Source organism: Hetaerina americana, unplaced genomic scaffold (assembly GCF_022747635.1).
Source record: "Hetaerina americana unplaced genomic scaffold, ioHetAmer1.1.p SCAF_5, whole genome shotgun sequence".
NCBI classification, from domain to species: Eukaryota; Metazoa; Arthropoda; class Insecta; order Odonata; family Calopterygidae; genus Hetaerina; species Hetaerina americana.
In genome coordinates, this window is record NW_027287095.1 from 18,843,854 (window position 1) to 18,858,809 (window position 14,956).

The 14,956-nt window shown below is 41.1% G+C and overlaps 1 protein-coding gene across 3 annotated transcripts in view; it reads right to left on the bottom strand.

Annotated features, from left to right (window-relative positions):
• The window catches only part of LOC139693900 (Kv channel-interacting protein 4-like), a 301,982-nt gene that overhangs the window by 201,242 nt on the left and 85,784 nt on the right, over positions 1-14,956 (bottom strand). Inside the window, exon 1 of one of the 3 annotated variants that reach the window (XM_071592222.1) lies at positions 3,160-3,602. The exons of the other annotated variants lie outside the window; for them this stretch is intronic. Within the exon in view, the coding sequence (XP_071448323.1) occupies positions 3,160-3,163 (4 nt within the window). The 5' untranslated portion in view covers positions 3,164-3,602. Of the gene's footprint in view, positions 1-3,159; positions 3,603-14,956 lie in introns of those variants that run through there. 3 annotated transcript variants of the gene reach the window in all.

Sequence of the window (14,956 nt, forward strand, 5' to 3'; positions counted from 1 at the left end):
GGACGGCGGGTGGGCTTCCGCAATTGGGAGGAGCGCCGTTTCCGGGTCAGCGGAGGACGGGAGGGGCGGGGAGAGACGAGGAGAGAAGAGAGGACGACCCAAGTTGCGTGTTTAGAACAAAATTCGCTGGCAGTGCATGAAAATTATTCACAACATATGAAACATGAGAGTAACTTAAAAGAATGAATTTAAGCATTTCGAAAAAAGTTTTTGCGATCCCCAGCTCTCCTCGGTGATTCATCACAGCGGCCACATATGGTGCAAAATTTAAATTTCAGCGAAAAAGCTTCATTTTTTCAGTAGGTGAGGAACCAAAGTTTTGGAGTAGGCCCGTCATTTATGGAGGGAGAAGGGTAGAACCCGCCTCACTCTCCTTCCCTTGATGTAAATTCGGGGCAAGTGTTTAATTTTGCCAACAACCGTTATCAATTATATAGAATACGCATCAACGGAAAGAAAAATACTTCCGACGGTATCGTCAACGTATTTTCCCTGAAATTTCGTGAGATGTAAGATTGACGAAGCGTAAAATTCGAAAGGAATGCATGCAAAATAATTAAGTGGGACAGACGCACGGAAACCTCGTAGTTGAAATTTGTACGTTCGGAAGAGAACCGCCGTTTTCCATTAGAGAGGGTCCCCCCTACGTCCATCAAAGGGCACGCCCTCCCCCCTCCCCCACCACCCATGAGGTGTGGTCTCCAGCAGTCAAGTGATTGTTATCGCCGATTATTTGAAATAAATGGAAAATTTGGAAATTCTTCGGTAGGTGATCGCGCTGACTGCAAACTTTAGTGAAGACAAACGTTGAGTAATTCATGAGAAACCTCGGAATAGAATGAGAAAAATCAAAAATGCTGCACTAAAGGAGGACAGATTCCCAAATATGAGGCATTAAAATTGAGGTCTTTAAACAGGAAAAGAATTTAATATGGTTAAGAATGACGGAAAAATAAAAAAGCCCGACTTGAAAACTGTCAAAAATGTTATTATATAATAGGAAACAGGGTTTTGGACTCATGAGAAATAATACAAAGAAATAATCAGCGATATATTTGAAAGTGGGAAATTAATTCAATGGATGGGGTTTGATTTGCTCGTAATATGACATGCATGATGCTGTAAATTATGTCCCGGTTGCTAAGAAAAAGGTATAAGAGCTCGCAAACAAAATTGTTCGCCCTTGGAGGGGTGAGGGAAAAAATAATCTCTCTCTCTCTCTCTCTCCAATAACACCGACTGTTAGAGTTTCATTATACCGCGGTGTTTTTCAAACTTTTGGCTTCCAACAAATGATGGCCTACTCATAGATATCAAGGTGTTTAAGGAATCCCTATTTTTAAAAATTAATTTGGAGTCCACGAATAAATAGATTATGATTTAATATTCCGTGAAATTGGAAACCTTTTAATGATAATATCCATTACTAATATTTTAATACTATTTTCTGTACCACAAAAACTAATTTATGCTTAAACACATTTCAAGACTTAATAGTAATCGAAAAACTTGAACGTTAAATAAAACAAACTTGAAAAAGGTGAAGAGCACATTTTAAGTAATGCGGTAGTCAATTTTATGTACTAACAAAATATGCAAATAATTTTTATATTTTAATAAAACATTCAAAGAGATAGGTTATTTTCAGACTGTCCGAATAAATGGTGGAAGTGATCCGATACAGCCATTATACCGAATAAGAAAGTGCTAGTCAACGAGTGCGAGTTTTCCCTTTTTCGCTTGCAAAATTACCTTTAAACTGAAAAAACAAGGAGATTGCGTTATATTAAACCGTGATACAGTAATATATCGACAGAAAGACTATCAGATTAGCTGATGACAGACGAATATTGGTAGAGGAAAAATAATTATTAAAGAGGATGTTAGTCTAGGTAAAGATAATGAAGCAATGCCATTATGGTGATAAATAAAAATAAAATTATAGACTGGGTGTGAATAGAGATGTACATCTTACCAGGGTATCAACCGAATCGAGGGCAGTTTGTTTCGGAAAACTGTTGTTCCTTAGAAAGCGGAATTACGATCAGGGGCTGATACAAGGTCAGTTTAGTTAAGGCGATGTGAGTTTTTTTTTACCAGAGGATGAGACTACCAAGAGATGATCCCTGTAGTAGAAAAACACCCTGTTTGAACATAACTCATGGGTACTCTTTTCTTCTTTAGGAATGGATACCCATAGTGGCAGGGAACAAAATATTTTATTTAATTAAAATATTGTTACCTAAGAAAGATGAAGATAAGTTAGCATAGGGAGTCTCATCAAAGCAGAATTCTCAAGAGGGGGTAGAGAAAAGGAGGAAGCCGAAAACCCTGAAAGAAAGAGAAAAGGATGCACTGTATGACATGAGCAAGTCCTGGAGAGAGTTACAGAAGTGAGAATGAACAAGAAGAAATTCGAGGGATGCAAGTAACTCAAGCAGAGGGTGGAAAATTCAATTTCGTGTGGCTGAGTGAGCGGAGATGCACAATGAGAATACATGGAGAGAGAGTGGGTGGGGGCTGCCACACACCAAATATTCGGCTTCATGATTACCATTAGCGTCAAGCGTCACTTGATGAAGTTTTCCAGGGTGTTCCACCGGGTCAGAGGTTCCATATTGGCCGACGTTCCGATGCTGGACTCGTGCATCGTCCTCTGGGTGCATCTACCCTGCGGACGATGAACGAGTCGAGCATCGAAGCGTCGACCAATATGGAACCCCTAATCAAGCAAATACGCCGAGAAAGCACCAGATCAAGCGTTACTTGTTTCTATGAGAAAATGAAATTCATGGGCGCTCGCGAATTATTTTCCGTCCGCGTTTGTGTGTGCGCGCTCACATCATTCAAGTATCGAGAAGCCCTTACTTGGATGACTCGCGCCGTAACCTCTGGCGTGAAATATTCTCACGCAAATTATTAACCTCCGCCGAAAAATGGCGCTTTTAGAATAGCGTCTTGAGCATTCACGAACGAAAAAGGAAACGGTAGCGAACGTGGAGAGGAAGAAGAAACTGGCTGAGGAAGAAGAGAGGGAGAGATATGAGTAGAAGAGTTGAATGAGGGCATGCTGAACACAAGCGCCGAGGGGAAGTGGATCTGCGAGCGACTTCGCACGTGCGCGCCGAGGCAGAGTCTCGCGTCCTCCCCGGAACGTACCCATAATCTCCGCAGCGGCCGCGTCGGGACGTCGCTTATCCCCCTCCTCACACCCCCGCCTCTTCTTCGCCCCTCGCTCCGGCTAGCACCGCCAGCAGCGCCAACAGCACCACGGAAACGCACAAGTGCGTGCACGCACCAGGGAACGAGCGATCGGAGGCAACCTCCTCCTCCGCTCTTCCGTGTCCATTACATCCCCTCCCGCCTATCCTCTCCCTCACGATGGCCGGGGGTGCAGGGGTGGAGGAAGAAAGTCCGGCCGGGTGACAACACTCGGTCGCTCACGATGCGGTCACCGAGGCGACGGACGGATGCAGGGCGCTCAAACGATCGAGGGAGTTTGCCTTGACGTGTTCAATTGTTTGCGCTCCGACGAGGATGCGATGGCGAGGGAGGGCGCCAACTCTCCGAGAGGGCACCGCTCCACTCCGCCGTCCGCGAGAGCCGGGGACTGACTGCCTGACTGACACGGGGACGAGGGGCGAGGGGTGGGGCGGTACCGAAGGAAGGGGGGAGAGATATTTGTTGAAGGAGGAAGGGAGTTGTTCCCGCGGCCGCCGCCAGAGGCACATCTCTCTCTCCCCCTCCTCTCTCGTGGGAGTCCGGCATCCATCGCACGCCCCTTCCAGGGCCGCCCCCGCGCCACCGTCTCACCTCGCACCCTGCCCCTCCATGGGGAGCCGGGGGGAATTAAGCGGTGGAGAGATCGGGGGGGGCGGACACGGCGGCCTATTCATGGAGCGGCGCCATTCGCGTGCACACCTAACCATTCGCACGTTTGGAATGTGCGAATGAGGAAGGACGGGCGAAAAATGTAACGGGTCACTGGAATGTCGGAGGTACCCCTACCATACAGATGTGGAGTCTTAGCCTATTGCCGAAGGGGAAGTGGTGATCGGTCGCGAAAACTATTGCGCATCACCAACGACTGCAGAAGCACTTGCGTGCCACACGCCTCTTCTCCCTCCTGCCTTCCTTATTTTCTACAACCAGCCCTTCGAATCCACGCTTGCCCTTTGCAGACTGCTCTCCATTAACCACATATTACTTGGCTTTCCATCGCTACTAAAATATCCTATTATCCACTTAATTCATGCCTTCGATTTTTCCGCCGCCAATATCGTCCCTACCCCGACCGTCAAATCCATCATTTCTCTGCTTGCCAGCCTCACGATCTTCCGCCTCTTCTTCTTGATTCCTTTCAAAGAAAACATTTAAAAAAAAGCAATTATTTCCTTTGTTATGATAGCTATTTTGACTCGTTAATTATTATGCCCGGATTTATGCATTCTTCAGACAGTTCTACTACTGACCCTAAATGTTTATCATTTACCTTGTTCATTATCCTCATTGAGGACTCGATGAATCCCTTTTTGATCTTCGTTGTACTCTCATTCTGTATTTTGTTCATCCATCACTCCACCATCTTTAACTGCTGCTAATATTTCACGTTTCTTGATTAATTCCACTTCTGATTAGAGCCCTTCCCACACCTCTCTCCCCATTTGCTTCTAGCATTTGATGTTATTGGCAGTTCTACCGATCAAGAGAGGTTGCCTGTGTACTGAGAACTGCTGCATTTCTAATACGCTTAACATGACACTAAGGGTCGTATTACAAGGCGTCACTCCCCCCTCCTCCATCCGATAGAGAGTCTTTTTAGGCGAAGGGAAAGACAAATCCCTCCTCCGACTAATTCGCCCCCTTCTTACTTTTCAATAATGAGTGATCTTATATACGCTCAGAAATGTTATCATAGTTATATTGAAATTAAATTTAAAATAATTCGCCTTTCCACATTAAACAATTTTATTACGACCTAGGTTTCGTTATGGTATAACATCATCAGGTACTATATAACATAACGAAATATAACCCATAACGAAACGAAATATATACCATAACGGTATATATATATATATATATATATATATATATATATGGTATATATATATATATATATATATATATATATATATATGGTATATATATATATATATATATATATGGTATATATATATATATATATATATATGGTATATATATATATATATATATATATATATGGTATATATATATATATATATATGGTATATATATATATATATATATATATATATATGGTATATATATATATATATATATATATATATATATATATATATATATATATATATATATATACCATAACGAAACCTAGGTCGTAATAAAAGTGTTTTATATGGAAAGGCGAAGTATTTTATACTTAATTTCAATATGAAGAATTTCCACCAAGTGACGCCGAAACTGTTTCATTTATCATAGTTATACATCGTACATGACGTTTAATCCAACGTTTCTCTACGTTTGCAACAAGTTGACACCAAAGAGCCTAAGTAAGTAACCCATTGTTTTTCAAAGATATCTTCTTCCCAATATTTACCTATTTTTTTTAACTCTCGACATAAACCAAATCACGTTTTTGAAGGGATGTGGATCACAATAGCTCACAATGTTATTGCACAGCCAGAATAATTCACGGAAATCGGGGATCTATTGATAATTTATCGAAATGGCATCCGTTAAATACCTTTGTGATAAAAATAGTATTAACTGTTATAAGAGATATGCTGTTATTTTTGGTATTTTATACGAAAGGTAGATTTCTTTTATTCTATTTTCTATTCTATAGTGCATCCAGTGATAATCTACTAGGGTGTGTGGCAGGGGGTAATTACAAAACAAGCATGCGGCAACAAAAATAAAGTTTTTCTTAATTTTTCATTAAAATAAATTTCTGTAAAATAATTCGAACATGTTTTGAATGTACATATGCAACAACGGTACAACGTTAACGATACAACGTGAGATGGTAATTCGTATAAGTTTTGATTTGTTCCGAAAGAAAAAGCACATAACACATAAAGCCCTGTAGATTTTTACGTCAGGACGATTTTCTTTGATTTTAAAGACGTGAACACTGTCTATTTTTAACCATCATACTCATATACACATTTATATACAAAGAAGATTTTACTGTGCTCAACGGATTTGAATGCAAAGGTAGGTTTACGTTCTTAAAGCAGATGATAGACCTGTTTGTATCGCAGCCCCTACCTCCGCCCTAGTGAGTGCACTCCCCAAAAGGAACCTTCAGAGTGGGAAGGGGAGATTCTAGCGATAGGCAGCAGTAACGTCAGATGTGTCATGGTCCAATTGCGAGAGAAGGCAGGCGATGAGGGTGTGAGGCAGCGGCTGACGACCAGGTGCATTCCAAGTGGCGGAGTTTCCCAGGTGACGAAGGCGGTTGGAGCGGCGGCTGAGGCTCGTGGTACATGTTGGTGTCAACGATGCTGTGGACCGCGGATCTGAAGAGATTCTGAATTCCTTCAGGGAATTGAACTCTGAAGTGAAGCGAGTAGGTGGTATCGAGGGGGTCCATGTGACTCTGTCGAACTGCAGCCTTGTCCCAAGGATTGATCGTGGACCTCTGGTTTGGAGCCGAGTGGAAGGCATCAATTAGAGGTTAGATACTTTCTGCAGGCATAACGGGGTATCCTTCGTAGACCTTCAGCCGGCGATCCAATCGTGTAGGAACCCTCTCGGCTGTTCTGGTGTTTACTACATGTGTGAGGCCGCCAGGTGCGTAGCGGGTTGGATATTCGAGCACTGCAGGGAATTTTTTAGATTTAAGTTCGTAGGTCAAATGGTGGATCTCTAAAGTATTTTTTGCCCTATGATTTAGCTTTCAATGAAGTGAAAGCCAGTGCATACAATAAGTCACTTAATATAAATCAGGTAGTATTGGACGGAATATTTTACAAGAGATTCGATAATAATAAGACAACACTCTCCGCTAAATATGAATATTCAAGTGCCGCAAGTATTCAATTAAATCATGTATTCAAGTGCCGCAATGTCAACAAAACATCATCTGTATTAGTAGCTAGGAAATTGAAGATACTTAAAAATTAATTTAATCGAATGTCACCAACTTATTCAAAGCACATGTGCAGATATAATTATAAGGGCTGAAAGCTAGTTATTCACTGATAACACCGATACTAGCATTACTCACAAAATCCTTATACGTTTACAAAAATGAAGGAGTTAATAGAATCATAATTCACTCCTAGAAGAATAGACAAGATAATCAGAAGGTTTCTTGCCCCGAAACCATGATCGAGAAATTACAATCGTTGGAGATGCCAATGTCTCATATATTGGAGCAATGGTGGGGGTAAAGACAAAGGTATCTGCAAGTTGTTATTACATTCCTTTAAGTTGAGATCAATACATTAATTTGTCATTTTACCAACTACTGGTGGTAATATTCTTCATTGGTTTACAAGAAACCCGAAAAACTCTTAAATATGGAAGCTATTAAAGGAATAAGCTACCACAGAGTGTTACGTTACATTTTCTCGATATTGGATTCGAAATGAGAAGCCCATGAAATTTTAAAAAAATGGGGCTATAATGGCTTAATGTGTTACAGAGCTCATTAGAAAATTTTAATTGAGATAGTAAACACTGAAATACAGAGAATACGAGACTTTATTTTCACGTACTCAAACGGTCAACAAGTTCAATGCAAGTACATTCATAAATGTTAACACGGAATATAGTTGGTACAAGTTAGAAAGTCGTTGAGACGTCAAAGGCTATGTCACACCAATATGAAAAATTTAAGGAGCAATATATCCAGTGACAAACGGAATTGAATCAATTAAGATTATACGAAACCAAGGATAAGGGCCAAAAAGGAATTTTGGAAAGTTTTTAGTGGATTCCAAAGTAAAAGCATGGCTGAAAAATTTAAATGAGAATCTGAGAGCATTTTATTACTATGTCAGTATAATTCAGGGAAATAAGTCTACGGTTAACTAAATCAAAAACGTAATAGGCGAAAAGGAAACCAGAGATATGCAAAAAGCGAACTTTTCAAATTCAAAGCTTTTACAGCAATCTCTCGGATAGCTTGCTAAATCGTTTTCGCCAACCGATGCCCAAAATTGAAATGCCAGTTAATAGAATGGAACGATTGCTGGAAAATGCTAAGCCTTATAAATCATCCGTGAGCGATCAAATACCCGCTCGTATATTTAAGGATCTCGTGGCGTCAGAAATATCACAGTATATAGAAATCATCCCTAGCAGTTCATAAGGTTTTTACTGAATGGCAAACGGCTAATGTAACTCCCATACATTTATTTAAAACGGAGAGGGAGAAATCGAGCTATTACAAACATATTACCCTCACATTCATTATGCAAAAACATGGAACATGACCCTCTGGAGCAAATTTGGGTCATCGTGGACTGAGTTATTAGTAATGTTAATGCGTTGCTGTCTTTGGTCTAAATTGTGCAATTTTGGTACGAATTTAGCGGCGACCAGTGTCATCTCCAAATTATTGGTAAAAATCAAATGGCACGAGCCAATCGATTTGTTTAAGTCCTCAGCAACTTCTCTAACGATGATTCAATGATTGGCCAATACTATATTCTTCACTTTACCAATGTTTTCGTCTGTTGTTTACTTGCTCGGGCGTACGGCACGCTCTTTGTCGTTCACATCTTTTCAGCCCTCTTGCTTCGGTCCAAAGTAGCTTCTCCACATGCCACAGTCAACGTTCGGAATGCGACCGCACACTTAATTTCGTTTTTCACATAACATTTGATACAGATTCTTTGATCCATTTTTTGGAACATTGAAAATCGGAGACAAGCCAAAACACGTCCAAGCAAAACAGCCGTCAACAATTAACTGAACATTCAAAATGGCCGAAATTTTCGGCATAATTGAGAGACATAAGAACCAACCATAAAAAAAACCAATAAACACAGTAATCAACCCGAAGGCCGGTTTGTAGGTGACAGTAGAGTTCAGCCAGTACTAAGCCCGACGGTGTCTGAAAGTCATACATTAGGGTAGGGGGGGCAGTTCCTTTCACTGTGCCGGTTACCTGGTACCCGAAAAATCACATAGCTTGGGTGGAGCTGCAGGTGCCCAGAGTGCCTTGCTCGGGAATCGAACCCAGGCCCCTCCGGCCAGCAGACAAACGCTCTACCCCCTGGACTACCGCGACCCACTAAGTACCAACATAACTCCATAAAAATAATCGAAAATCAAATAAACGTAACCCAGGAAATTTAAAAATTCGCGATAATTTTTGAACATACCTCATACGTAAACTGTTCTATCTGCTCTAGTTTTTGCCCTCCTAATTTAATGTTTAGCTTTGCCTTTTTCTTTCTGGTAAATCACATGACCTTTGTTTTATTAATATTGATTCTCATCCCGTATCTGCCGCACTAAATTTCCAATTTACTCTGCAATGCTTGCAACCCCTTGGCTGACGGACAAACAAAAGCTTTGTTATCAACAAACCTAACGGATAAACATAACAGCTTCAGGTTACAGGTTAACCCAACTGACTATACAAATTCCCCACCGACTTTCATTCCTATCTCCAGTTCCTCCCATTCCTCTCTAATCATTTCCTCCACATATACGTTGAAAAGAACAGATGATAATGGACAACCCTGCCTTATATCTCTTTCTTACACTACCAATCCGTACTCTTCATTCCCCACTCGCAACTGAGCATTCTGAGGTATGTACAGGTCGCGGATTAGCCTCCAGCTCTTCCAATCTATTCCCATTTTCTGCGATATACTCTTAGGTTTTCCCAATTTACTACATCAAATGCCTTTTTTAAATCTACGAAACAGGTAAATAAGTCCTGATTGTATTCTATATTCCTCTCGATTACTGATCTCATTACTGCAATGACATTGCGTGTGCTTCTACCCTTCCTAAATCCAAACTGATCATACCCTAAGTAATCCTTTTCCCTGCTCTGCATTCTTTCGTCGATGATTCTGAGAACCACTTTAGCTACGTTGGAAATCAAAATTATTGTTCTGTTGTCCTCACATGATGATTCCTATAACTATTTCGGAATAGGAACTAACAGTTATCTCAAAACGATTTCCGACCAGATTCCTTCCTCATAGATGCTACGAATGAATCCATATACACTCTTCCTCCCATATTTTCTTAAGCCTTTTAGTTGTTCCGCAGGAATGTTGTCCACTCCCACGACCTTATTTGATTTTTATCTCCCTTAACGCCCTTTTTATTTCATCGTCGAGTATGCCGGGGCCTAAGCTATCTTTATCTACGTCATATTCTCGTAGTAGTAGTAGTAGTATTTAGGGGAGGCGACTAACTGCTGAGGTCATTTGCGCCATAGAGGATGGACAGGAAAGGATGAAGGGTGGAAAGAAACCTGGCGTCGGCATTAGCCTACTCTTTACGAAAGGCGCCAAGGGGTCCGCAGCTAAACATCCCATCCGACAGACGGCATACTTACTCAAAGCGCCCTCCACAAAGAACCTCAAGTGTCATATTTTCTTTCTATGTCTGAGCTTGTTGGCCTAAGTTCTTTACCAACCACCAGTTATTCTATACATATTCCTTCCATCTCTCTTAAATTTTTTCTATTTCAACTATTATCCTACCTAACTTATCTATAACTGTTACCAAAGATCTTCTCTTCTAACTTCCTGATAATATGTTAAGGTTCTTGCAAAGAGCACCAGTTTCACCCTTCCTCCAAATACTCTCCATAGGCTTGCACTCACCACGCTTCTTTTGCTTTATTAATTATGCGTCTCAATTTATTATTTAAATCTTTTTACTTCATTCTTCCAAACTCTGTGTTTATATTCTTCAGGCATTTCTCTCATCTATCTTTCCAATCATTGCATCCGTGATTCATGCTTTCCTTTTTCTTTTCCTATTAACAGTTCCTATAATTTCTTTTACGGTTTTCAGTTCTCTTTTTTGATATATTTTCATTTTTCCTCGAAAAAACTGAGCCTTTTTCCCTCACTCATGATTTTCTCTACGGCCCGCTGATACTGCTTCCTAGTTATAACATTTAATGCTTCTAAATTCCATTTCTTAATCCATCGCCCTTGTCTTATGTTTTTAAATGGGATGCTACACTTCAGGAGCACTAAATTGTGGTTAGTATCCGCATCCGCTCCCGTGAAACTGTGCGAATACCTTAATACTTTCTCAAAATTATCGAGGCAAGGAACGCATAAGCACAACTCCGAGGAGAAGTACACACGCAAAAATCAAAGGGGTGATCTAAATAGCAATTAAACATCCACCGAATCGCATTGAAGCGGAGGATGGGATTAATACAGATAGAAAAGAAAACCGCTTCTGACTCATTGGTTGTAGTTCTGTAAAAATCAGTTTTCAGGGTTATGAAAATACGAGTAAAATTTATGTGCCGATGTAAAACTAAGATAATGTCCAATAAAATTTTTTTTTAAGTTAACCAATATTTTCTGCCAACGATTATCAATATTCAATCACTCAATAACTCTATAAAAATCGGAAAATTAGGATTTGAAAAGATTTAAAAAAATATCGGATTTCGGGACGCCCGTCATCCATTTTATACTTTATATGCACAAAAACGTGTCTAAATTAAAGAAAAATATTAGATGTGCCTGTAGGACAACTAATTGATTTAAAAAGAGCCTGCCTAGAATTTGAGCGTTTGTATTTCAAGGAATCTGTTATGAAAAGTTTCACATTTCATACGTAGCTGTTTTCAGGAAGCGTGAAAAATCGATTTTCACGATATCAATAGATTCTGGATCACACGGCTTCAATGTAGAGTCCACTAATGACGTCACACACGTTCAAGAGGAAGGAGAAGAACTCCATGACAGCTTGCGTCGTGGGGAAGGGGAGAGAGGGAGGAGGATCGCGGAAGGAGGAGGGAGGCTTGTCTGCCAATCACGCCACGTGCGGACGCACGACCGAACCTGGGACTGGCAATGAACATTGACTTCACTTGGCGGATTGTAGGACTGCATAAGCGCCTTAGTTTACCTCGAAAGTTTTTCCACTGAACCTGAAAATTCTTACAAAATAAGGACGTCATCTGCTGAGGTAATTAGCGCCTTTAAGCACTATTTATCATTAAATTACATTCGCACTGCACTGAATCATCCTTAAATTTAGCACTCGTTCTACTCCTCCTTCATATAATCCATTTTAATACACAGGTTATGTAAAAAATAACAGTTTTTTCAGGCGTAACATAGTAAAAATCCTTCTTGATGAAAGAAGACGCTTAGCCTTTCCACATAAAATAGTTTTGCTACGACCTAGGTTTCGTTACAGCGTAAGATTACCTGAAGATGTTAAGCCGTAAGGAAATCTATGTCGTGATAAAAATATTTTACGCAAAAAAGTCAAGTGCCTTCTTCCACCACGAGTTATGTAAAAATCACCTCAATATCGTGGTAAGAAGTTTTTGTTTCCCACCTTTGGCGTGATAGAGTGTGTTCACTATGGCATAACTATAAGGGAATTGAAAACAGCGGTGTCTACTAATGATGGCTACTCGTTTATTTTGAGCAGTGATTCACTATAAATAAAGAGAAATTGAGACAAAGTTACATGACGTGTTACAAAACAACATAAAATTAGATGGGTTTTGAATTCCAAAATATGCAGGTAACCAGGAGAAACTCTGCAAAAAATATACGGTGAAAACATTTCTAAAACCCTAGTTGCTCCATATGTTCTGTAAATGACGAACTGAATTTCTTCAAGAATTCCTCATAACTTTCGCACATATTATTAAATAAGCAATCTCGTGGTGCAGAAACTTAGTCCTTGAGATTCGAATGTGAAATTTAAAACGAGACTGAATCATTGAAACTTCTCGATTGCGTCCCGTGACTCCATATTTAAGAGTAGGGATTACCTCGATGGACATTTCAAGGAAGATTTTCAAAGGAAAAGCAAGGATTTCCAGTTATAGTGACAGGCCTGTTAGCACGACAGGAGAAATCCATTTCGACAAGCATGGCACAGGAGTGGTACTTCAACAAGCGTTTTCTTTGTTTACACAAAGAATACGGCAAAGATCCACTGATAGTAGGTCCATAATTCATTAAGTATCACTTCAGACAAATGATTGAGCGATTTAATGCTTGCTGTTGAGGTGTAGACGCCGACAGCTTAGCCCTTAGTGTGATACGCGAATGTTATTTTGGCCAAGTGCTCGGAGCGAGTTGTGTCGCGACAGCCTTCGAAGACGCAGTCTGCATGATTCAATATTTTGGATACCGTGTTGCTGTTTCTTTTGTTCATTTCTGAGTTATGTTTCGGTAAAAATGGTATCAATATTATCAATAGGCCAAATAGTTGAACAAGAAAACTCATAACAATATCTATTTCTCGTATACACACTCATAAACTACAATACGACACAAGATTCTGAACTACGCCACTTTTAATACGTGAGACCTTCCATATTTTTACCACTAAATCCAAACGGAAGTAAATGGGTGTTTAAAGAAAAAACCAGAAGACACTGAATTGGAGTCTACCTCGGCGAGGATGAGGGAGGCATGAAAGTTAGAAGCAGTACACGCGAAAGTAGAACCCATGGCGATGTGAATGCACTATCAGTGAAGAAAATCAAATGGATTCGAATGGCGAACGAAGAATATTATACCAAGTAATAATACCAATAATACCAGAATGACGACAGAAAGAAGCAATAAGACATACAATACGGATGTAATCAAAAAGAATTCGAAACAGCAAAGGACAATTTCGGGAAGAAAAGATAAAGGTGGGGAAGAGAGAATCAGGTCGAGTTGAAATTTGCTTGCTGCGGTGGGTGGATGGGATGCGAAACAAGAGAACTCAAGTCGGTCGCCGCTATTCAAGGCCTTGGCAAATATACAAGGCGTGGCGGGTTTTGTTTGCTCGAGGAAAACATAAAAAAATATTTCAATGATTGCGAAGAAACCATCACATTTTTGGTTTACTTGAATCTCACGTGGGACGATTCTCTTCTCCCACGCGGTAGAGAGGGACTTGATGGTTTACATTATATCTGAATGAGACAAGCGTTTACCTACCAACACTTCCTTTCCTATGAGTTTGTCGCACAGCTCCCAAGCTTTAAAAAAAAACCCTCTCTTCAACGTATATTCTCATTGCAATCTGTTTACCCACGCCCGAGAGGAATTGCGAAATATATAACGCAGGCGTGGAGGGCGGGGGGAAGGAAGGGAAGAGAGGGGTGGGTGTGTTTTTGGGGGGGAGGAGGTCGTGCATTTCCTGGGTCCCGTCACGTAATGCCTAGATGTAAACCATTCGCCGGGATATCAAGCGGCGCACTTGAATACCGTGGTGGTCTCCGTTCGAACCCTCAAAGGGGCCTCAAAAACGGCGTCCCTTGCTTGAATTCCTTCCCTCCCCCAGATTCGACGCCCCTTTTTCCCCCAAGAGACGTTGAGCACAAGTCGGGGGGGTGGGAGGGAAACGCCCCACCCCACACATGTCCCAGGAAAGAAACGAGTCACGCGGGGCGAGCCTGCTATTTCAATTCAAATGACGGCACGTTGAAATTTTTTTCTAAAAATAAATGAGAGAAAATAAGGTGAGAGAGCTCCGCAAACGTAGAGGAACGATCCAGGGTTTCCACACGCAGTGGGAGGGGTTGGGTGGCAGGGGGTAAGGGGTGAGTTTCCGTTCAGTCGTCGGCGACGGCCGTTGGCCTTTTTACGGAAGAAAGAAACCGGGGGACACTTCAAAAACGCACACACGCACACACACACACTACTGGGAGAAACAGCACACTCAGTGTTAGGCGGGAGGGGAATGGGGGGTCGGAGGAGGGAACGGGAGGGGGCTTTACTCACTCACCTCTGCTTGAGGGGTCTCTCTCTCTCTTTCTTCCCTCCGCAGAGGGCGCCTC